This window comes from Gavia stellata, chromosome 26, assembly GCF_030936135.1.
Source record: "Gavia stellata isolate bGavSte3 chromosome 26, bGavSte3.hap2, whole genome shotgun sequence".
NCBI classification, from domain to species: Eukaryota; Metazoa; Chordata; class Aves; order Gaviiformes; family Gaviidae; genus Gavia; species Gavia stellata.
Window position 1 is genome coordinate 2,790,100 of NC_082619.1, and position 23,436 is coordinate 2,813,535.

The following is a 23,436-nucleotide window of genomic DNA, read 5'->3' on the forward strand; positions in this document are numbered from 1 at the left end:
CAGTTAAATGGGGCGGGGGGGTTGCTGTCTGATTCCAGAAGGAAATGGGATATTTGGTAAAGTTGCATATTCTCTGTGTCATTTTTTCCCAGCAGGTCTTTGCTTCTTATTCTAAGGCTGATATCTGAGCTCTGCTTACATGCACACATGTATCCCTTGTCAATTTTTTTCTATTTATGTGGTCTTATCTTAATAAATGAGCCTGATGTGGCCTCCTAATTAAAAAAATCTCCATAGCTGTTTTTGCACACAAGAGGGGAAGCTGAGCTGATCCGTACTGTTGTGTGAGAGGATAGGCTGGTTGGAGAAAGTGACGTAGCTTTCAGTGGCATGTTTTTGAAGTGCCATTTATCAGTCTAATGTCATTCCCACTTTGTTCCAAGCAGGAATCACATGTCCTTTTTTGAAGTGATGTGTTTGTTTCTCCTTCCAGGTTTTTCAGATGGCTCTCAAGTTCCAGAAAGGCCGCCAAAGCCGCTACCACGGAGAATAAATTCTGAGCGGAAAGCAGGGAGCTGCCAAACAGGCGGAGCCAGCAGTGGGACCAGTGCATCATTGCAACTCTCCAGTGAGATCGAGAATCTAATGAGCCAAGGCTACTCATATCAGGACATTCAGAAAGCACTGGTCATTGCACATAACAATATTGAAATGGCCAAGAATATTCTCCGGGAGTTTGTTTCCATTTCCTCCCCTGCGCATGTGGCCACATAGCACATTACCTCCACGCCTACAACTTCTGTGGACCAACTGCCTGGGCAGCCGTAGCCCAGCTACGCACCAAAGGGGAAGGGGGTTCCTTTAGAGACTTCATGCTGAGGTCAGTCCTGCCTCTCAAGAGAATCAGTTATCAGGTTTTTGTGGTTCCAGATTTCAAATGAGTGGAATGAAATGGAGCAGAATGGTGTTTTATACAGTGTATGTCTTGGAGTCCTTTACCCCTACCTCTTGTTTGAGAGAACAGATTTATTTCCAGGGTGTTGGTAGAGAAAGGTATCACAACAAGGGATCCCCGAGCTGATGCCCTGGAGGCCGGGGGGAGTGTTTTGTGCTGTGAATTCTAAGTGAATGCTCTGAGAAACAAAGTCTCGAGGTCGGTGTGGTGTGTCCTGTGGTTCATGGTACTAAGTTTGGATCTGTTCGCTGCTGTGTGTCTGGCTCAGGCTTTTTAGAGCAGCTGGGAGGTCACTTTCTGCTGGGAATAAATAGGAGACCTTGGAAGAATCTTTCGATTGCTTCCTGTTTGCTGTGGCGTTTCCCTCTTGCCTGTAATAATAGCATTTATTGTTTAGGATTCACATCCTCCCTTTTTGCCTGGAGGTTGCATGACTAGCTTCTGTCAGGCATTTTGATCTTGACAGTGCTGGGAGTTAGATTTCTCCATATGTGTCCTCTTGCCGGCAGCACCAGATTCCAGGCAGCTAGACGTGCTGAAAGTTTTGCGTGTTTTTGAGGGGTGGGAGAGGGTGGGAAGAATTTGAGTGAGAGCAAAGAACTGGCTGCTGCTTCTCCTTTTTTAGCCTTGAGCATTTTGTGCTTCAATGCTCAAACTTGATTGTGGCCCTGCTGGGCTTGAGCAGCCGTCACTGGACACTCCTGTGTGCTCTTTCTCTAGGAATGCTGCACCTGGTAAATATGATGTTTTGTTTATCCTAATTGCATGGTGGCTGTCGCAGACTAGTGGCCTTCACACACATTCCATCATCTCCTTCAGAGAGCTTTTGCAGGAGCCAACTGTCTTTGTGCCAGGCTGTTTTGTGGAATTGGTAGATGCAGCTGATGTACTCGTTGGTATCTTCCCTGCTTTGCAGTAAAAGAAATGCAGCAGTTCTCTGCATGGCTATCAAAACAACATGGGGGCTCTTCTTTCCGTTTCCATTACTCTAAGGTATTGCCAGAGCTTGTGTTAAAACAGATCTGGGAAACTTCTGTATTTGTAAAACATTCACATGGCTTTAAAAGTCAGTACTCAGCTGTTACTTTGAAAAAACCTGACTTGCATACTCAGCTACTTAACTCTGTTCATAGGTGCTTGATGTGCGAGAAGTGTATGGTTCCTTTTGAGAGGATTTAAATGAAGTAGGGATACACAGATCACAGCCTGACAGACAAACAAGTTCTCTGTGTATGCTGAGAGGCTATTAGCCTTTTGAAGCATGTCTAGCATTATTTGCATCTCTCTAAGGGCAGCAGTAGTCACTAGGCAAAGGGTTGCAACTTGAAATATTGTTGGAGTGATTATGGCAGTTGGATGCAGCTTAGCCTTTTAAAGAATCTAGTAGCTGGGCCCAGATCTCAAAGAAACAGCTTGCAATGGGCGGAGGGGACTTAACAAGTATTAGCAAAGAGAACTAAGCATAAAATGTTTGTTTTATGTAGGGTATAGGTTTCTCTCTAGATCTACAGCTTTATAAATTGATGTAGTGGGTTCCAGGCGGTCCAAAAGCATGAACTGTCTCTCTCTACTCCCCTCCTTTCTGTAGTAAAGAAAATGTTCTCTGAAACCATAAGGAGATCTCCTGCGACACTTAGAGGCCATCACCACCATTGCTGTTTTGGGGCCAGGGCTGAAACCTGCATAAGCAGCACACTGATGAGATTTATGTCAGTGGGCACGGTGCTTTGCAGTGGTGCAGAGAGACGGCAGGCACAGCCAAGAGCAGGGTCTGGCCTTGGTGAAGGTGCTGAGTTACAGAGAAGGGGATGTCAGTGCATATTGCACTTGGGGAAGAAGAGCTGTTCTTTTTCTCTGCCCACACATGCAGCAGTCAGCAGTATCGTGAACAAGTCCTGCTCTTTCTGTGTGCAATGCTCTGCCAGTTATGCCTGGCAGCCTTGGTCAGTGTGTTCGTGGGAGGTTCTACAGAAGCAAGCCCAACACTTGTGCTGCTGAGAGCATGGGGCAGCTCTGGTGGTTCTCTCAGCAGATCTGCATGTTACACTTGTGGGCCTGAGCAACCAGTCCTAGCATATGAGAGTTATTTCCTGGCTTTGTCCTGGAGAACCTGGTAAAAACCCTTTTGTGAGGGAGCACTACGGTTTTATTTCCCTCTTTTTCCTGTTCTCTCCAGTGCTGCCACTAGCTCCGTGTTGGGTTTGGAGCCACTTTGTTTCTGACTTGCTGTGTAAACTCAGCACAAGTGTGTTCAAGTGTGGCGTGTGACTCTTGCCACTGCCAAGGCTGCATAACAGCCAAGTCCAGCCAGCTAGAAAGCCTTAACTCGTCTTGCACAGTGTGTGTGATCAGAGTAGTGATGCCCTGTCCCATACAAGCCCTGTATTACAGCCTTGTTGTAATGTTAAATTAAATCATGCCTAGCAGAGCTATTACAGGCCTGTCTTTGGGGTTTATGTGCCGAGAGACGTTCCTGTGGGTATTGTTCCAGGTAGTAGAGATTAGAGAGAGCAATCTCTGTGGCATGTATCACTAACTTTTCTGCATGTGTCCTTTCTGTGCACTGTTTGTGTCTCAAACTGATTTAAGAAACTTAAGTCTTGGCTTTTCTTCCTTAGACATGTGAGTGTTTGCTAGTACCACTGAAGTGCAGCAGAGTCCTGACCATGTCTTATGGCTGTGCTCTGTGAAGTCAATCCAGGCAGGCACTGTACATTCTATTTTTTGTGTTGTTCTTTCAGAAAGGTAAGCCTAAGATTGATTTCTCTTTTTCCCCTTCACCTCCTTGATCTTTATTCTTAAGAAGTTAACTTTATGATGCTACTTTAAAAAAAAACAAACCCAAATGTCTAGTGCCTTTCTTAAGGGAATGCTGCATCGCTAGGCTGGATCTGAGTACCCACCCCTCTGTGAAAATGAAGAGCCTGAACTAGACAAGCTGTAAAGGTGCCTTTGAGCACGAGACTGCTTTGGAAGGGGTCAAAAGAAGGGGCAAGAAAGATGGGCAGTTGTCACTTCAACTATGACACTGTGTTTTGTAGCATTTCAACTGTGGAGGTTTCCTACTTTATCTGTTACTAAGAGTGACTTGTCTGGACTGGTGCTGTACTAAGCTTGGTGTGAAGCCAGTAGAATTGTAGGACATGACTGGTTTTGCTTGTAACAAAACACGAGTTCTGCTCACAAAAAATGCTGGGTTTCCCCCTACCTGTCAGCCTGGACACAAAGCAAGCAGCAAACACTTTGTACAGCGAGAGTTGGGCACGAAATGTGCGGGACGAGTGTGAGTCTCTGCATGGCGAGCAGCAGGTAGCTGTGGAAAGCAGGGAAGTATCGTCTGTTCTGAACGGGGTTTCCGGCTGACTTAGTGCGTTCAGTGCCACCATGGCTGAATGGGACTCTGAAATGAGACGTGTCCTGCCAGGGGTGTGGTAAATCTTGTCTGCTGCACTGCCCTTGGGTGTCTGTCTCTGCAGGTGCTGCAGCTTGAGGCATGGAGTGTCTCTGCTGGGAACCAGCACACTTGCTTTCACTATAAACAGCTTTTCTGCATGCCCTTCACTGAGCCCTTACCTTGGGGGAGCCAGATAGGCTAGCCCGGAGTGCAGCATGTTGCTTCCTGCACTAGACTGATTACATTACTGTAGCTAATCCTGAGGCAGGGTTATTACTGTAAATGTCTCTTTTCAGTTGAGCAAGAAAAAATGCAACTCCCATGGCACTTTCTTAAAGGTGCCACTTTAAAAATTAGTGGGGAATAAGGACACTTATTTTTAAAGTTCCTAATAGAAATCTTTTTTGAAATTCCTGGTGGGGGAGGAACAGTTGTTCTTTCTCTTGAATGACAAATACCAATTTGTATAGTATCAGTGTTAAAAATGTTGAGATTTTCACAAAATATTTTAAAAAAATATAATAGTGTCATTAATATAAAAATATAATAGCAGTATTTAATCCTTTCAGATCTGTAAAGAATAAGGAAAAACAGAAGGTAAATATTCTTACAGAGAGTAGCTGAGCTTTAAGGTTCACTTGGTTTAAAGTCCTCATTTTGTTTGCAAATGCATTGTTAATGTTTAGAGGTTATACTAATGTTATTTATTAATTGTTTCCATTCTTGTATGCTGCCCACTAAGAGCTTCTTTGTTTGGGATTTCATTCACCTGTGTCAGTAAAAAGAAAACAAAACAAAGTTTTATTTTTAAATAAAATTTCCTTTGTTGTAGCACATCGTCTGTGTTGTGTTGGTTCTGTGAGTCCTGGAAAAAGAATATCCTGCGCAAGCCTGTCTCAGTCATCTTGTTCAGAGTGCCCAAGTCCAAGATGTTCGGTTCATCTCCCGGATCTCTTGCAGACTGCGACTGACTTTGTACCTGTTTTAACTATTACCACAACTGTCTGTTAAATTCCTAACTGTGCTGGTTTTGGCTGGGGTAGAGTTAATTTTCTTCATAGTAGCTAGTATGGGGCTGTGGTTTGGATTTGTGCTGGAAACAGTGTTGATAATAGAGGGATGTTTTAGTTACTGCTGAGCAGTGCTTACACAGAGTCAAGGCCTTTTCTGCTCCTCACCCCACCCCTCCAGCGAGTGGGCTGGGGGTGCACAAGAAGTTGGGAGGGGACACAGCCGGGACAGCTGACCCCAACAGGCCAAAGGGATATTCCATACCATATGATGTCACGCTCAGCATATAAAGCTGGGGGAAGAAGAAGGAAGGGGGGGGACATTCGGAGTGATGGCGTTTGTCTTCCCGAGCAACCGTTACGCGTGATGGAGCCCTGCTTTCCTGGAGATGGCTGAGCACCTGCCTGCCGACGGGAAGTGTTGAATGAATTCCTTGTTTTGCTTTGCTTGCCTGTGCGGCTTTTGCTTTACCTATTAAACTGTCTTTATCTCAACCCATGAGCTTTCTCACTTTTACTCTTCTGATTCTCTCCCCCATCCCACCTGGGGGGAGTGAGCGAGCATCTGTGTGGTGCTTAGTTGCCAGCTGGGGTTAAACCATGACACTAACAAACAGGGCAGGATAGATTTGTGCAAAGTTTATATTAACAGGTCTATTGCTAGAGGTAATGTATTCTAAGGGAATTGATTAATAGAGTCTATAATCCCTCAGGACCTATTCAAGTCTGAAAATGACATTAAGAAGAGGTTTGTTACCACCCGTAACAGAGTCTAAGGGAGCCTGTAGGAATCTGGCAGGGTCTAACGGGTTCTGCAGCATCTCTTGGGGTCTGTGAGATCCTGAAGCGTCAGTCCCGCTCTGCTGGAGTCTCGTAGGCTCCAGTTGCCTCTCACAGCCTGTTAGTACATTACTATAGACTCTAAAAGACTTTTGCAATTATTGCATAGCATTTCCGTGATTATATGTATTACACAATTGTAGAAAATAATTATACATTAAATATAAAGGATAGATAATAAATCCAAAATTATATATACATAGATAACATTACACCCTTCTTATGCGGCCTAATGGATGCTATACAATCTGTTAGAGGCTGTTGGGGTCCAGCCTACCTTGCCAGAGTTTGTGAGACTCCGGGGGCCTGGGCAAGTGTCGGACTGCGGCCAAGATGCTGTGAGGCTGGGACAGACTCTGCCAGCCGTGAGTTGTGTGCCTCAGGCTCTGGTGGCAACTGGAGAGCCCGGCAGGGTCAGCAGGTTCTGGATTCGGTTACGCTCTGACCCTCCAGAGCCATGGAACAGACTCAAGTGAGGGCAGGCTGGCCCGGCTGCCCCCCCCCAGACATTCGGGGCTCAGCTGACCTTACCTGGGGGCAAATAAGGGCACACAGGTCACATGGGGTCGAGGGAAGCCTTCAAACAAGTAACATGGGGGTGAAATGAGGACACGGGGGGGCAACTGAGGTTGCCTGACCCCCTCAAAGACGTCAGCGTGGGGTCAAATGAGGTTAATTGGGGTCAAATGAGGACACGGGGTCAAATGAGGACATGGGGTCAAATGAGGGCGAGTAAACCTCTCCAAGACTTCACTGTGGGGTCAAATGAGGACATGGGGGTCAACTGAGGTCACCCAAACCCCTTCAAAGAGGTCTCCATGGGGTCAATTGAGGTCATGGGGGTCAAATGAGGACATGGGGTCAAATTAGGACAAGGGGGTCAACTGAGGTCAACTGAACCCCTCAAAGATATCACCATGGGGGTCAAATGAGGACACAGGGGTCAAATGAGGACACACGAACCCCTCAAAGAGGGCATTGTGGGGTCAGATGAGGTCAATTGGGGTCAAATGAGGACACGGGGTCAAATGAGGACATAGGGGTCAACTGAGGTCAACTGAACCCCTCAAAGATTTCACCATGGGGGTCAAATGAGGACACAGGGGTCAAATGAGGACACGGGGTCAAATGAGGACATGTGAACCCCTCAAAGAGGGCATTGTGGGGTCAAATGAGGTCAATTGGGGTCAAATGAGGACACGGGGTCAAATGAGGACATAGGGGTCAACTGAGGTCAACTGAACCCCTCAAAGATTTCACCATGGGGGTCAAATGAGGACACAGGGGGTCAAATGAGGACACGGGGTCAAATGAGGACACGTGAACCCCTCAAAGAGGGCATTGTGGGGTCAAATGAGGTCAATTGGGGTCAAATGAGGACACAGGGTCAAATGAGGACATAGGGGTCAACTGAGGTCAACTGAACCCCTCAAAGATTTCACCATGGGGGTCAAATGAGGACACAGGGGTCAAATGAGGACACGGGGTCAAATGAGGACACGTGAACCCCTCAAAGAGGGCATTGTGGGGTCAAATGAGGTTAATTGGGTCAAATGAGGACACGGGTCAAATGAGGACATAGGGGTCAACTGAGGTCAACTGAACCCCTCAAAGATTTCACCATGGGGGTCAAATGAGGACACAGGGGTCAAATGAGGACACGTGAACCCCTCAAAGAGGGCATTGTGGGGTCAAATGAGGTCAATTGGGGTCAAATGAGGACACGGGGTCAAATGAGGACATAGGGGTCAACTGAGGTCAACTGAACCCCTCAAAGATGTCACCATGGGGGGTCAAATGAGGACACAGGGGTCAAATGAGGACACGGGGTCAAATGAGGTCACAGGAACCCCTCAAAGAGGGCATTGTGGGGTCAAATGAGGTTAATTGGGGTCAAATGAGGACACGGGGTCAAATGAGGACATAGGGGTCAAATGAGGGTGAGTAAACTTCTCAAAGACTTCACTTTGGAGTCAAACAAGGACATGGGGGTCAACTGAGGTCGTCTGAACCCCTCAAAGAGCTCATCGTGGGGTCAAATGAGGTCAATTGGGGTCAAATGAGGACACAGGGGTCAACTGAGGTCGCCTGACCCCCTCAAAGATGTCACTGTGGGGGTCAAATGCGGTTAATTGGGGTCAAATGAGGACACGGGGTCAAATGAGGACACGGGGTTAACTGAGGTCACCTGAACCCCTTCAAAGAGGTCTCCGTAGGGGTCAATTGAGGACATGGGGGTCAAATGAGGACAGGGGTCAAATGAGGACAAGGGGGCCAACTGAGGTCGCCTGAACCCCTCAAAGATGTCACCATGGGGTCAAATGAGGTTAATTGGGGTTAAATGAGGACACGGGGTCAAATGAGGTCACATGAACCCCTCAAAGATATCACCATGGGGTCAAATGAGGACACAGGGGTCAAATGAGGACACGGGGTCAAATGAGGTCACGTGAACGCCTCAAAGACATCACCAAGGGGTCACATGAGGTTAATGGGGTCAACTGAGGACACGGGGATCAAATGAGGACACAGGGTCAAATGAAGTCACATGAACCCCATAAAGACGTCACCAAGGGGTCAAATGACGTTAATTGGGGTCAAATGAGGACACAGAGGTCAAATGAGGACAAGGGGGTCAACTCAGGTCACCTGACCCCCTCAAAGATGTCAGCGTGGGGTCAAATGAGGTTAATTGGGGTCAAATGAGGACATGGGGTCAAATGAGGTCAAGTGAACCCCCTCAAATATATCACCGTGGGGTCAAATTAGGTCAATTTGGGTCAAATGAGGACACAAGGTCAAATGAGGACAAGGGGATCGACTGAGGTCACCTGAACCCCTCAAACATGTCACAGTGGGGTCAAATGGGGTCAGTTGGGGTCAAATGAGGACACAGGGTCAACTGAGGTCACATGAACCCCTCAAAGACATCACCGTGGGATCAAATGAGGCTAATTGGGGCCAAATGAGGACACGGGGTCAAATGAGGACAAGGGGGTCAACTGAGGTCGCCTGAACCTCTCAAAGACTTCACTGTGGGGTCAAATGAGGACATTTGGGGTCAACTGAGGACACAGGGTCAACTGAGGATAAGAAGGGTTAAATACCATGACCCGGGGCGAGATGAGGGGCTGGTGGTCTCAAGCCCTGTCAAGCTAGTGAAACGGCCTCAAAGGCCTCAGCTGGCTCCCCCCCGCGCTGGGGTGGCCGCCCTGCGTGGCACTACCCCTCCGTCTCAGCTCGGTGGTTCTTGCTGCTGTTGAAGGTTTTACACTGCTAGTGAGTGGGGTCTGCTGCATTCTAACACGTCAGCCTCGTGCCAGAGTTGTCTCTCAGTGTTTATTATCTCCTACCGTAGCTGCTAGCACAGCTATCTTACTGAATCAGGTAACAGCACAACAACAGAATTGGATTTATTTATTAGTGGGTTATTAGTATCTATCATAGCTAGTAAAACAATTCTCTGTTAGAACGTGATAGATTCTAATACTGCATTTATCGATGAGTGACTATTAGTATCCACAGAAACTACTAACAGAGTTATTTGTTAAGGTTATTGGTATCCACTGGAATCCACTAAGAGTTGGGTTTAGCATTGTTACCATTTATAGTAGCTATCATTAACAGATAATTCTGTTTACTGATTATATTAGACTAGAATATTACGGCTATCAGCTAACAGCTACTGTAGACACTCACAGTTACTAACAGTAATTCAATTTTTAGAATTGATTCTATTAAAACAATTGTCTATTAGTAATTATTAGCATCTACAGCAGCGAGTAGCAAAGTTTTCTTAAGGATTCTAATGATAGAGCTATGTATTAGTACCTATAGTACGGAGTAATACAAATAGCTATTTCAACCTATACGGTATCTGTTAGAATCTAACAATAGTTATCTATGAGTAGTAGCTACAGTAGCTGGTCCTAAAATTATCTATCAGAATATATTGGAATGTATTTGTAGATTTGTAAATTTATTAGTATCTACAATAGCTGGTAATAAGATTTTCTTGTATAATCTACCAGTATCTAATAATTCTATTATTCATTAAGTAGTTATTAGTATCTATATTAGATAGAAATACAATAGTCTAGTAGAATCTATAACAGAATCTACTTATAGAATTCTCAATAGTAGCTATTAATGCAATTATCTATTAGAATTATTAGAATTCATGAATGGAATGTCTTATTAGTATACTTAATAGCTAACCATACAATTTTGTCTCATAATCTATGAGAATCTTTTAACAGAATTATCTATTCATATCTTTATTAGTATTATTGCAATTCTCTAGTAAAAGCTATTACTATTAGCATCTAATAAATTAACTACCTATTCATATCTAGTATTTATAGTAACTATTAATTCAATTACCAACTAAAATGAATTAGAATGTAGTCATAAGAATTATCTATTAGGATCTAGAGTAGCTAGTATATGAATAACAGTTCTAATCTATTAGAATTCTTTAAGGGAAAAATCCGTTAATATCCGTTAGTGTCTATAGTAGCTACCAATACAATTATCTACTATAATGTCTTGTTATCTATTAGAATCTAGTGATGCACTTATCTACGAGCAGTTATTAGTATCTATATTAGCTATTAATACAACTATCTAATAGATTCTACTGTTGGGACCTATTAAATTCTATTGACAGTATTACCTTTTAGTATCTACCATCACTAGTAATATAATTGTATACTGCATTCTAATACTAAGATTATCTATTAGAATACATTAGTAGATTTATTAGTACTGGCAGTGTCTCTATTAGCTGTTAATGCCATTACCTATTAGAATCTACAGAATTACCTGTTACCAGCTGCAGGGGGTATAAATCTGTTAGATTTGTGTCATCTGTTAGAACCTCAACAGGATTATCGACTAATAGCTACCTGTACCTCGTTAGCCATTACCTTCCGCTACCTCTTAGTATTCCGTATCGGACTTGTCCACCACCTGTTGATAGCATCATCCGTTACCAGTGAACAAAAGACGTTTTCCTGCCCCGGCCGCAGTGCAAGGGCTGGTTGAGCCAACCCTGCTCGCTGGCTTCATCCGGGAAGCAAAGGGCCATTTCTGGGAAAAGCCACGTCGCGGCAGCGAGTGCCGCTGCAGCTGCCTTGCTGAGAGCAGCCGGGCTGAGACCCCGGGGCAGCAGCCGCCAGCCCCCCGCAACCTTCCGCGGTGTCCCCGGTGCCAGGGGCCTGGGCGAGGAGGGGTTCGAGCCAACACTCATCTGCTGATTTAAGCCCATTTCCCAGGTGAAAGTCACGCTGTCATGGAAACAAACCTAAAGCTGGGAGCGCGCACAGTGCCACCCGGCCTTGGTAACCTGCTCCTGGGGAAGGGAGCCTTAAAATGGAGCGGGGACGGGGAAGACATGCTGCCCTTACTCTCCCAGTGGGGCCACTGCTAGTGAGAACAAACTCAGAACCTGGCTTTGAACTTTGTACTTTATTTTCACATATATAAAAAAAACCTTGCAAGTATCAGACAAAACTTCTGGAAATTTACACACAATCCAACAAAAATATATATAAACCAAAGCTTCTGCTTCGACAACACTTGTAGCTCACGAGTATAGCTCACCGCTTGTTAGAGCGCTGGCCACCGGGCTGCTGCACTGCTCCCTGCTACTGGCAGAGGATGCTGGGGGTGCGCGGGGGGACACCTCTCCTGTCACCCAGGGTTAGCCTCAGCCCCTTGCCGAAGGGCTGGGGGCGTGATAGGCTTGTGGACAGCACAGCACTGAGAGTACATGACTTAGAGGAAGGAGGGGGCTGCAGGGGACCGACCTCTCTAAGAGGAGGCAGGAGGGAAAGCCATGTTTCAGGCAGAGGGCTGGGACAGGCGCTGACAGCAGAAGCTAAAGGCAGGCTGCTTGCCCGTCTCCCCTCTCCACCACTCAGCTGCTGCAGCACCAGCCTGGCTGTGGGGCCAGACGTGCCACCGAAGCACAGAAATAAAAAGTTTTACCTGGGGCTGGTAACTGTTCAGCACAAAAAAACCCCTGAGACATCGCCAACTGGCCCTGGCCTAATGTTCCTTAGTGTTACATTTGTGGGGGGCTCCAGGACCCGCTGTTGCCAGTAGCTGTGCAGCCCCCCTACAAGCAATCCAATTCCATGGGGAGTGGGGAAAGAGAAGCCCTCCCTCTCACCTCAGCAAGGCTACACTATAGACCAGAGAACGGAAGCCCTTGGTCTGGCATGAGCTTGAGAGATGGGCGCCCCTGCCTTGCTCTGCCAGGTACTTGCCTCCCGTAGGATCACAGCTACCCGTCGTGGAGCTCCCTACCCACACAGCACCGCCAGGACACGCTGGGCTAAACCAACAAGACAAGAACAGTTCAGAAGGAAAAGCAAAGCACTAAGACCTCCCCAGCAGCTGGCAAACGCCGCTCTAACACACCACTTCCATTCTTTGCTCATCTAACCTGCACACCACTACATCTAAGGTGCCTGGGACATCCCAAAAGTAAAAGTAAAATTTCACCAGCTTTTCTGAGCAAGTCTGGGGTAAAACACATCAAAACCTTCCCACACACGTACAGGACAGATTTCCTGAAAAAGCCTCAAATCCTTCCACCAGGTAGCTTAATGGGGTATTTCTTTCTAATATTGCTGTTGGCTTCTCTGTAGTAGTAAGCAAGTCCAGCTTTGCTGCTGCTAAGTCGACAACCTGCAAGCCCAGAGTTGAGGTAACGGACAGGTGAGTCAGGGGGGTGTCCCCCGCGCGTTGGGGCTCAGCACTGCGACGCAGTAATCGTCTCTGGCCGTGCTCCCCAGGTACTGGAGCAGGGGTGGGACAAGGCAATCCAAGAGCAGGAAAGGTTTGAAGGAAGAAAGCACTTAGTAGATTCCCTCTCTAGTTTCTCAAATCGATGTATTTCTCGCTCTTCAGTCCACCAAAACAAAAAGAGGGGGGGGAAAAAAAAAAAAGCAGTTAGGGGTGAGCATAAAACCAGGCCCTCCACTGCAGGTGTCTGCGTGACAGACACCAATGCGATGGGGGAGAGCCACCCACCCGGGCCATCCCGTGGTGGCTGGGTGGCCGAGCATTGCCCCAGGGCAAGGGGTGAGCGTGAGCTACTCCAGCAGCAGGACCAGGGTGGGGTTATCTCTTGGCCCAAGGCAAATAAAACCACAGCGGGCTCAGGTGCCGCACCCTGTGGCTCCACAGGATGTGCAAGCATGGCAAACCCTGCCGTAGCAGAGTGAGGGTCCGGCCCCGATACTGTGAACAGTTGCTCGAGCCCCCGGTGGCTCTCGACCTCAGGTGAGAGGTAAGCACGCAGCCCGAGAGACTCATCTAATCCTGCACTGAGAGCTTTGGCTCAGAGATGCCAGAGCAGGGCCCATTCCTGCAGCCTCCACTCTTGACTCCCGGCCAGACACGTTTATGTAGTTCCTTCTCCCAGAGCCCCCCAGGGAGCCTGGCTCCTGCTCCAGGGAGCAGGGAAGGAGGCAGTGCCAAGCAGGCCGGGCAGTGGGCAGTGTGCTCCCAGGAGATGCCAGGGGCTGGCACGGAGCAGAGCTGCACGTGCGCAGGGGAGGGCTGCTCCTACGTCCCTGGAGCAGAGAGCTGTGACTTTGTCACCTTCCCTCCCTCCCTCCCATGGCCCCCCTCGAGCGCTGATGATGGATGATGGCCCATGCAGGGTGAGGAGTGCCGGGAGAGGAGCTTGCGGAGAGGAGAAAAGCATTACCTCGATGCACCCCCGTACACTCCTCACCTCCGCTCCCAGCTCTGGGAGCAGCCCTGGCCCTGAGGAAGGGCAGTGCACGACGCTCTGTCCTACCTGGTCAGCGGCAGGTCTCTTCTCGCCGTTTGCACCCTGCAGGAGCCCCGCCTCTTCGGAAAGTTTATCTGACTTAACTTCAACTACAATCTTGTCTTTACGTGCCTCTGGCTTTGTGCTAGGGGAGGGAGGTGACAATTTTGAGACATGTTTGTGATACCAAAGAGGGCACATGGCCGGTTGAGCGAGGCCAAGCCCTGGGGCTCCATCTCAGGGGATGCTCTGGAGCAGGGCCGGGGCAGAGGAAGGCCAGGGGTGAAAGAGGCTCCAGCTTAGAGAAAGCTTTGGGCTGCCCAGCCCCTCCCTGGGGACGAGTCCCTTGGCTGCTCTACCACTCTGCTGTCCTCCTCATCGCTTCCCTGCGCAGACGGGGCGAGCAGTGCAGACCCCAGGCTGTGGGAAGCTGGAAGCATTGCCAAGACCCCAGCACGGTGCCCCCCGAGGCTGCACTATTGCCTCCCTCTGCGTTGGGCAGGGAGCAGCTGGTGTAATGAGATGGGAAGCATGAGTGATGGCAAGCACCTCTGGCCCCAAGGGCTCCCTGGGAGGACGGGCGGCAGTGCTTACATGTCCTGTTTCCCAGCGCGGCCACACGGGATCTTGCCTTTCTTGTGCAGGAAGTAGATGACAGACCCCAGCACAGCCACCACGAGGATGCAGACGATGATTGCCACAATGATCACCCCTTTGCTCTCTGATGTCTTTTGATCTAAACACAACGGGAGAGGAAGAAGTTAATGCCTGTCCCACCCTGATGCTCTCCAGCTTCCGCATTACTGCACCCCCCTGGGGGCAAGAAAAGGACCCCTTCCCCCAAGAAAGCACCATGGGGACTCCAGTTCCTGGTGCTTCTCCAGCTCCCTGCAGGATGCAGATGTCAGCACAAAAATGCGCCATTAGGGCAGTTTCTGCATGAATACGTTTTGCATCCTGCTCCTGGCTGCCATGCCCCTGCATGCCATAGGAGAATGGCTTACAGGGTTTCCTGCAAGACATCAGGCCATCCTTTTGCTTCCTTGCCCAGTGGGCCTGGGCTGCAGGAAGCGGCACTTGATGGCCTCGCTGGTCTACAGGCTGAGGACAAGCAAGCAGCTTTCACACCGCTGCAGAAACAGGCGGAGACAGAGCCTCCGGTCCCCTCGCGGCTTGGCAGGGAGAGAGGAGCAGCGACAGATGCGGTGCAAGAGCCAGCAGCCAAGGCTCCCTCCCCAGGCCAGGGCTGAGTGTGACTCCCGTCGGTGGCATGCTCCCGCCAGAGCCTGGGCTGACAGATGCACGCACCAGCGTGGGGAGGAGACTGACCTTTTCTGATGGACTCCACTGGTAGAGCAGAAAGGGAGGGAAAGAGACAGAGCTCAGCCACGCCACAGCAGCATGGCACACATGGCGTCTGTGCGAGGGGGACCAATACTTCTCTGGGTTCCTGGGGCAGAGGGCAGTGCCCGAGACTCACCGAGCAGCTGGATGTGCTCCTCACTGGCACCCAGTGCGTTGGAGACCCTGCACATGGCTCCTGCCCGCAGCAGGTCATGGTTCACGCGCACCGTCAGGTTGCTGGCGACGTGCTGATTTTCAATGTACTCATGAGCCTGCGAGGCAGGGAGGCAGCAAAGGATTCAGCACCCGAGGCAATGCGCAGCCCCTCTCTGAGAGACCACGGTCTGGACCCAGCACCCTCCCCAGCTCTCACCGTCCCGTTGACATTCCAGTGGACAGAGGGCCTGGGGAAAGCGATGGCCTTGCAGGTCAAGTTCACCACCTCGTCCTGCCGCACGTACAGTGGGGAGCTGATGGCGACGATCCGTGGCTTCCCTGTGGGGAGGGCACGTCAAGCACCTGTGGCTCTCGGGGTGGGAACCGGCTGACGCTGGGTGGGATGGGGCTCACTCTGGCAGGGCAGTGTGCCCACACACATGCGGGTTCTTACCCTGAACAGCCACGGCCACCTGCTTGCTCTGCTCCAGCCCTGGCACACTTGGTGCAATCACCTTGCAGCTGAAGTTGCTGGAGGTTTCGAAGGTGAGGTTGCTCAGTAAAAGCTGGTTCCCTTCTGCAACCTTCCTGCCCTGTAGGGAAGGGATGCCCCCCAGCAACGAGCGCTGAGCACCAAGCCCTTCTGCACCAAGCTCCCCATGCTCTGCAGCTGTCCCAAAGGGGCTCAGCCCTCCCTCCTACACACAGCGAGGGAGCCTGCAAGCACAGGACCTCTCTGCAGTACTGGCCAGGAGGTGATGAGGTAGAGATGGACAATGCAGGTCCACGCAAGGGGGACTCCTACCCCTGGCCTCTCTCAGGAGAGACGGAGCAAGCTCCTGGCTCTGCCCGGTTTGCTGCAAAGCCCAGGCTTGCCGAGCCTGAGCGTGACAATACCCAAATGCCTGCTCACCTTCTCATCCCTCCACTGGTAGTCCAGGGTCACGGGGCTGTGGGCATCACAGCTCAGCCTCACGCTATCCCCTTCCTGAAGGGGTGAGGATGGCTCCATCTTCACATGGACCCCTTCAATGTCTAGGAGAGGGATGGAGAGCAGGGCAGGGTGAGCAGGAGGGACGGGGCACCCACTACGAGGTGCGCAGGGTCCCGTCCCTCGCCTTACAGTTCACAACAAGCTCCACATCCTTCTCCAGCTGTCCCATATCATCCAAGTCCAGGGTCTGGCATCTGTACAGGCCGCTGCTGCTCTTACTAACATTGTGCAGGTTCAGCACCCCGCTGTTGGTGTCTGCCAGCGATGTCAGGTCCTGCCAGCTGTTGTCCAGCTGCAGGCAGCGGGGAGAAAGCAGAGCCCTTAGCCCCACACAGGCACCCTCCATCCCAGCTGCTGCATCCCACTCCCCAGGGCCCTCCAGGCAGAGGATAAGAGCAGCCAGGACATGAGATGTCTGCCAAGGGAGAGGTGCCCAGGTCCCCTCTGGCCTCACCTCTCTTTTATAGAAGCTGAAGACGGGTGCTGGGTTCCCGTCAGCCTCGCAGACCAGCTTCACGTCGTCCCCTTCCTTCACCAGTGCCGAGGATGGCATGACCTGCAGCTTCACGTGCTGTGCGGGGTCTGGGGAAGGAGGGAGCGGGGAGGGTCGGCATGGGGCCCCGCTACACAGCACCTGGCAGCGGGCATGGCCCCCAGCCCCTGACTCACAGAAGACGGTGACGTTGACTTGCCGCGACTCCACGGCACGCCTCTGTCCCCGCAGCCAGTAGTGCACGGTGCAGTGGTAGTAGGAGTTGCGGTCCTCCCGGGTGACGTGGGCGAAGAGGGTGCTGCTCACCGTGTACAGCCCGCTTGACTCGCGGGTCAGTGTGGCTGGAATCTTCACCACTGCGTGGGACACAGCCGCTGTTCCCAGCCCGTGGGGAGGCCGTGGGAGGCAAGGAGGGCTCTCTTGGGAGCACAGGGCTGCTTTGGGTGGCCAGGGGCTGCCAGTCCCCAGCCAATGAGGCCCTGGATAGTACAAGTGCCCCAGCCCCTCTCCCGAGCACGCAGGTGCGGTTCACCATCCCCATCCTCATCCCCATTCCCATCCAACTCACTCTTCTCCTCCGGCTGCAGCTGCTCCCCGTTCTTGTGCCACGTGATGTTGGGGGGCGGGAAGCTGTTCCTGCTCACGCACTGGGCAATCTGTGGCAGCAGAGACAGCTTTGAGCGCGGGGTGTCCCCATGGGGAGAGGAAGCGGGGAGCCTGGCATGGCTGGGAGCCTCCCCTCCCCGTGTGGGGCCTTTCCTCACCTGCGGGATGTCACTGCTCTGCACGGAGATGCCTCCTGGGTTGGCCATGATCTCAGGGGCCTCGGGGATCTCTGGAAAGAGAAGCCACCCCACGGGTATTAGGAGGCATGGGATGGGATCCCCCACCAGCCCCACAGAGCAGATGCACGGCCGTGCTGCCCTCCTGCCCCATCACTCACTGTAGATGTGGAGCTCGGTGTGGTTCTCACCCACACCGTGGCTGCCTGCCCCGACCTGGCACACGAAGGTCCTGGCATCCTGCACTGTCACCCTGCTGATGGAGAGGGCCTTGTCCTCCCCCACTGACAGCCGCCCCTTGTAGTCCGTGTTCTCCTCCAGGATCTCGCTGCCCGTGATGCGGCACAGCCTCACCCGGTTGTTGCGGTCGATCTGCAAGGTAAGGGGCCGAGGCCAGGGAGAAAGCCCCAGGCTAGTTGCCACCCCAGCCCACCACCCACTGCTCTGCTCCCAGGCCAGCACTCACGTAGGACCAGTTGATGTAGGTGTAGGAACCATTTCCAGGGATGTAGAAGTTGCACTCGATCCTGGCTGTGCCCCCGCTCTCCACTTCAACCACCGCTGGCATGGAGACCTCCAGCTTGCTGGCTGCAGCTGCAGGACAGAGCCCGTCAGGAGCAGGAAGCACAGGGAAGCCTCCCTGTCTGACCCAGCGAGAGAGCTGAGCCCAGGCCCATCCCTGTCTCCATCCCCCAAAGGGCATGGGGCAAAGCCGTGTCCTGTGCCAGCACCCCCCAAGCACCGTGTCCCTGCCCAGTGGGAGACCAGCCAGGAGCACGGCCCCACTCCGGCCACCACACTGCCTTCTGCGTCCACGGGGAGCCCCCGGGCTCAGGCCACCAATCCTGTTCCCAGAGAGGGGACGAGGCACGCCATGCTCGCATGACCGGTCTCCCCAGGACACCTGGGGACAACCACCCACCCCACTGTTGTTGCAGTCCCTGCCAGACCTGCCCTTCCCATGGCATCCCAGCCTAATGGGCAGCAGGACCTCTGAGCCCCCAAATCCCTCTGCACACCACCAAGGCAGGGAGTGGCTGCACCCTGCCCGGGGATGGGAATGGGAAGGGGCTGCGTCTCCGCAGCCCACAAGTGAGCAGATCGCCTTGCTGGCTGCCCTAATCTGAGCCCGGGGCAGCACCGATGACCCTCACGCCCTGGAGCACGTATCTATCACCCCGGTCCAAGCCAGCATCCCAGACCAGCACCCACTACGCCTTACTGGCCCCAAGGGCCAGGCAAGGAGGTGTTGGGAGGTTAGCAGAGGCAGGGGAAGGGGCCGGATGCTGGAGACTGAAGCTGGCAGCACAAAGGCTGCACCTTCCCACAGCCCGGGACCAGAGTCCTGACGTCAGCCTGCACAGCCCCCGCAGCAGCCCCGGGAGCTGGGGCATGAATGAGGCGCTGTGTTCCTCTGCAGCGGGATGGGGCACACAGGGCAGCAGCTCAGGAGGGGTGCCCCAGCCAGCTGCGGCTGCCTGCTGCTCCCTGTCCCCCTCCAAGGCAACAGGGCCCGTGGGGGAGGCAGCATGCCCCCAACCACCATGGCCGTGGCGCAGCCGGGACTCCCAGGTCCCTCCCCAAGCTCCGACCCTGCCACCCGGACAGGAACCCAGAACCCAGCAGCCGGAGCATCCACCCCTGCAGCACACCCAAGGCAAGCGAGCCCCTTGCCTGCTCCTCTGCTCGCTGCCCATAAAGCAAACCCAGCGCTGCCCACCCATAGCACGGGTGGCACCAGGGACCCGCACCCCCGGTGAGCAGAGCCTGCCCACCCCGGCACCCCACCTTCCCTCCCAGCCCAGCCACCCGCTTGCCCGCAGCAGTAATGGAGCTCCTGGCCGTGCTCCAGAGTGGCAGGGGAAGGTAATGGCTATCGATCCAGGCCAGGGAACAGAGCAGCTTCCCGAGGGGCTGGGGGCAGAGCAGCCCTAGCCAGGCACAGCAGAGACAAGGGCTGTGTCACAGCAAGTCTGGGAGTGCCACCGCTGCTGGCCCTATGGATGCCAAAGCAAGGGGGGGTCTGCATGCCCTGGGCTGGCATGCAGCCCTGCAGGAGGGGACAACGCTCTGTCCCCCAGCAACAGGGCCAGCCGGCTGGGCACCCACGGCCCAGCCCAGGTATGGGAGCTGGCGACAAGAGGCTGGAGGAAGCCAGCTGTGTCAACAGCTCCCTTGATAGTGCCGCTCAGTAACAGCCACGGAGCCGCACAACTGAGGCAACTTCAAAGGGCAATGCCGTGCCCACAAAATACTCTTTGTCTGGAGTGAGTATGTGGTGCCACAGCCCCAAAATGCAGCCAGGAGCCCTTCTGCCACAGCAAAGGCCCCGGTTCACAGGACTAGCCACCTCGGGACATGCCAACAGCCAGCTTTTGGCCCTCACCCATCCCATCTGCACAGTACAGTTGGCACTAAGCAAAGAGGGATGAGCAAAGCACTGCACAGGAAAGGAGGTGCTAGAAAAACAGGTGAAAGCCCCAGAGATAAGCATGCACTGGGGTCAGAAAACCGGACTGAGCGTACATAGGAAAAGATAACTTTGCACCGGAGGCACCTGCCCACCTGTACAGCCACAACGTGGCTGCCTGGCGCAGCCGGGCACCCGCAGACTTGGGCAAGCCTGGGGCTGGGGTGCAACCCAGCTGCCCCCCTGCACCCTCCCTGGAGCCCTGACACCGCTGGGCTGCAGGCAGCCAGGCCAGGCTTTGCCCCCCATCATTTTTAGACCTTCAGCATGGGCCCCGGGCAGAGCCAGCCCCTGGGAGAGGGAGAGCTGCTAGCCCGCCCTGCTGACCCGCTCGGCATGAGAGCCCTCATCCAGGCAGCAAAGCAGCCGAAACCATGAGCTCAGAGCTGGAGAATGGCTGGCATCTGGGGCTGGCATGAGGCACACATCCCTCCCACCCATCCACTGCCCTTGAGGAGGTGGACATGGACACTGCAGCCCCCACCCTGCCTGGAACAAGAGCTCACTGCTCCACACCTCCTCTGGGGCAGGCTGGATACTTGCCCTCCCCCAGGCTGGATGGAGCACCCAGAGACACCACAAGTGCAGCTAGCTGGGGGACCCAAGGCTTCCTCCTGCAGCTCCGAGACCCCACAGCCTGCCAGGTGCGTGGGCAGGCTAGAGAGGCACTGGGCACAGGCACCCTGGCACAGCAGGCTCTCGGGACGTGGCGGTCGTCCCTTGTGCCCAGCACGGCTGCGGACACCGGTTCATTGAGGGAACCTGGGCAGGGCTGGAGACCCATCGGCCACGCGTGGAGCAGCCCAGCTGCCGAGCTGAGCTCCAGCCTGCACCACGCACCCCAAGCGCCTGGCACAGCTCCAGCGGCAGACCCAGAGATCTGGAGTGAGAGGACGTCTGCAGCAAGCAAGCAGGGAAGGGAGGAGAGCCCCCATGCCTTTCCATCTGGCTGGCGGACAGCCGGCCAGCAGCCAGAGCTCCACAAGAACAAAGATTTGCTTTTAGAGCCGGGGAAGGGGGTGGGGAGTAGCGCAGCCCCCCCGCCAGCCTCCTGCGGAGCCGAGGTGTGTGGGGAGCCGGAGAGGAGGGCGGCTGCGTTGGCGGTGCAGAGCCCCCGGCGGGGAGCAGCGAGAGGAGGGGCACCACGGGGGTCTGGAGCCGCACGTGGGATGCCTGAGGTTTCCGTGGATTTCTGTTCCCCTCTCTGGGAAACCAGCTGCGGCCAGATCCCTCCTGCACATGCACACACGCTGCCCTCCTCCGCCTTGACAAAGCCGCCCTTCCTGCAGAGAGGCCTGAGCTGGGGTGCCCCAGATCCCACGGAGCGGGATCACCTGCACCCCTTCGTCCTAACAGAGAGGAGAAACAGGGTGCAGAGCCCCATCCTAACAGAGAGGAGAAACAGGGTGCAGAGCCCCAGCCCTGCAGCAAGCAGCACCACCGCCAGCGCCCAAGAGCCTCCGCCCCAGCCCAGCCCTCACCGTGCCTGGGATGGGGAGGGAGCCCAGGCGCTGCTGCAGGAGGGACCCGCACCTCGCACCCCCAGACAAACCCCCCCACCCCATCAGGACCCAGCCATGTGCACCGGGAGAGGCGAGGCTCACACGCCAGCCCTGCAGCCAGGTGCCAACATCCACAGAGACCAGAGACCTCTCTAACAGCTGGCGAGTGCCGCGCAGAGGGGGCCAGGGTGGCACCGGCAGCTCCAGTGCGGGCTCGGCCCCCCCACCCCGGCAGCACGGTGAGGAGGCGGCAGGGAGCAGCCGGCGCACCGGGACCGCTCCCTGGCCCCCGGCGGGGGGAGGGCATGCTGCGGGGAGCAGGGCAGGGCAGGAAATGCAGCCCCCCCCCGAGGGTGAAAATGGACTGGAAAGAGGATAAAAAAAGAAAGCGTGAAAAAAGCCAAGAGAAACAAAGTGCTCAGGGAAAAACTCCTTAGAAGGAAAGGGGTGGATGCTTCCCAACAACTCCACCAATTCACCCTGCTGCACACCGAACGCACGTGGGGCACCCTGCCCCTCACGCCCTCGCCTCTGCCCCACGGAGCACCGCCCCGGGAGCCCGCCTTGCGCCGGCCGCCGTCCCTGGCCACCGCGGCAGCCTCCCCGGGGTCGCAGAAGGCACCCCTCACCCTGCCCTGCCGTAGCGGGGGCTGCGAAGAGGCCCCGAGAGCAGAATGGGGCCCCGCGCCCAGAGCCGGCCCCGCCGCCACCGCGGAGCCCGGGGACGCGCAGGCGAGGACATGCGCTGGCGGGGGCTGCTCCCACCCAGGCTCCCCCGGCACCACAATTTTGGCATTCCTGGCCGCACGCCAGGCAGCGCCCCAAGGGCGTCACTCCGCTGCCTGCCTGCGCTGGCCCCGCAGCGGCTCTGCGGGGAAGACCCCGCCGGCTGCCGCCCCTCGCCCCCTCGGAGCGCGCAGCCCGGCGGTGGGAAGGGGCCGGGCAGGGTCCCGGCCGCGGGCAGGGGCCGGCAGAGCCCAGCACCGCACGCCCCCCGCCGCCGGAGCGCTGTCCCGCTGCAGCCCGGCGCCCCCCGCGCGGCGGCGAGAGCGGGGCCGGCAGCGGCACGGGGCGAAGGGGCACCCCCGCCCGGGGACGGCGCGGCCCGGCGCCCCGCCGGCGGCTGCACCCGCAGCGCGGCCCCCCCCGCAGCGCCCCGCTCGCAGGTGCTCCCGCCCGCCCGCCCCCCGGCACGGCCCCGACCGTCTCGGCCCGGGCCGGCAGCGCCGCGCCCGGCGCCACTCACCGCAGCAGAGCAGGAGGCAGCAGCCCCAGCTCAGGGCGAGCCCGGCCGCCCGCCGCCCCCCAGCCATGCCCGCCGCCGCCGCCGGCCGCCCGCGACTGAGCGGGGCCGCGGGCTGACGTCAGGCGGAGGAGGAGGAGGAGGAGGCGGAGGAGGAGGAAGGCGCGGTGCCTGCCCACCGCCCGCGGCCGCTTATCACCCCCCAGCGGCAGCCGGCCGGGCGCCGCCGCGCCCAGCATGGGCGGAGGGGGTGCGGGCCCCCGGCCCCGCTCGGCCTCCGCGCCCGGCCGCGGGGAGTGGGCAGCGGGCGCCGCTCGGGCCGTCAGCCGGCGCCCCGGCTCCGCCGGACGGGCCCCTAACTCTCAGCCCCGGGCGAACGCCCCCCCGGCTCGGCAGGGGCTGTTCGCAGGCATTGCGGCGGGGCTCGTTCCAGCGCGGCTCGCAGACCTGCAGTCTGCCCGGTCCTACCTGCCCGGGCTTGTGCCGGCTGATGGGAGCAGACTGCCGGGCGCTGGGGGTGGAAA

General features: G+C 54.8%; 2 protein-coding genes across 2 annotated transcripts in view; one reads left to right on the forward strand and one right to left on the reverse strand.

Annotated features, from left to right (window-relative positions):
• CBL (Cbl proto-oncogene) overlaps window positions 1-1,431 on the forward strand; it is a 41,490-nt gene extending 40,059 nt beyond the window's left edge. Inside the window, exon 16 of the mRNA XM_059829666.1 lies at window positions 434-1,431. Coding sequence (XP_059685649.1) covers window positions 434-714 — 281 coding nt within the window. The 3' untranslated portion in view covers window positions 715-1,431. The remainder of the gene's footprint in view (window positions 1-433) is intronic.
• Window positions 1,432-11,589: 10,158 nt separating this feature from the next.
• Window positions 11,590-22,982, reverse strand: MCAM (melanoma cell adhesion molecule). Its single transcript, XM_059829702.1, has 15 exons — window positions 22,916-22,982; window positions 18,164-18,291; window positions 17,859-18,069; window positions 17,680-17,750; window positions 17,484-17,571; window positions 17,092-17,271; window positions 16,877-17,004; window positions 16,552-16,714; window positions 16,342-16,463; window positions 15,883-16,021; window positions 15,646-15,767; window positions 15,409-15,544; window positions 14,523-14,664; window positions 13,956-14,073; window positions 11,590-13,051 (listed from the first exon to the last, which is right to left on the reverse strand). The coding sequence occupies exons 1-15, from the start codon at window positions 22,980-22,982 to the stop codon at window positions 13,022-13,024; spliced, it is 1,845 nt and encodes a 614-aa protein (XP_059685685.1). The 3' UTR covers window positions 11,590-13,021.
• Between the last annotated feature and the right edge of the window lie 454 nt (window positions 22,983-23,436).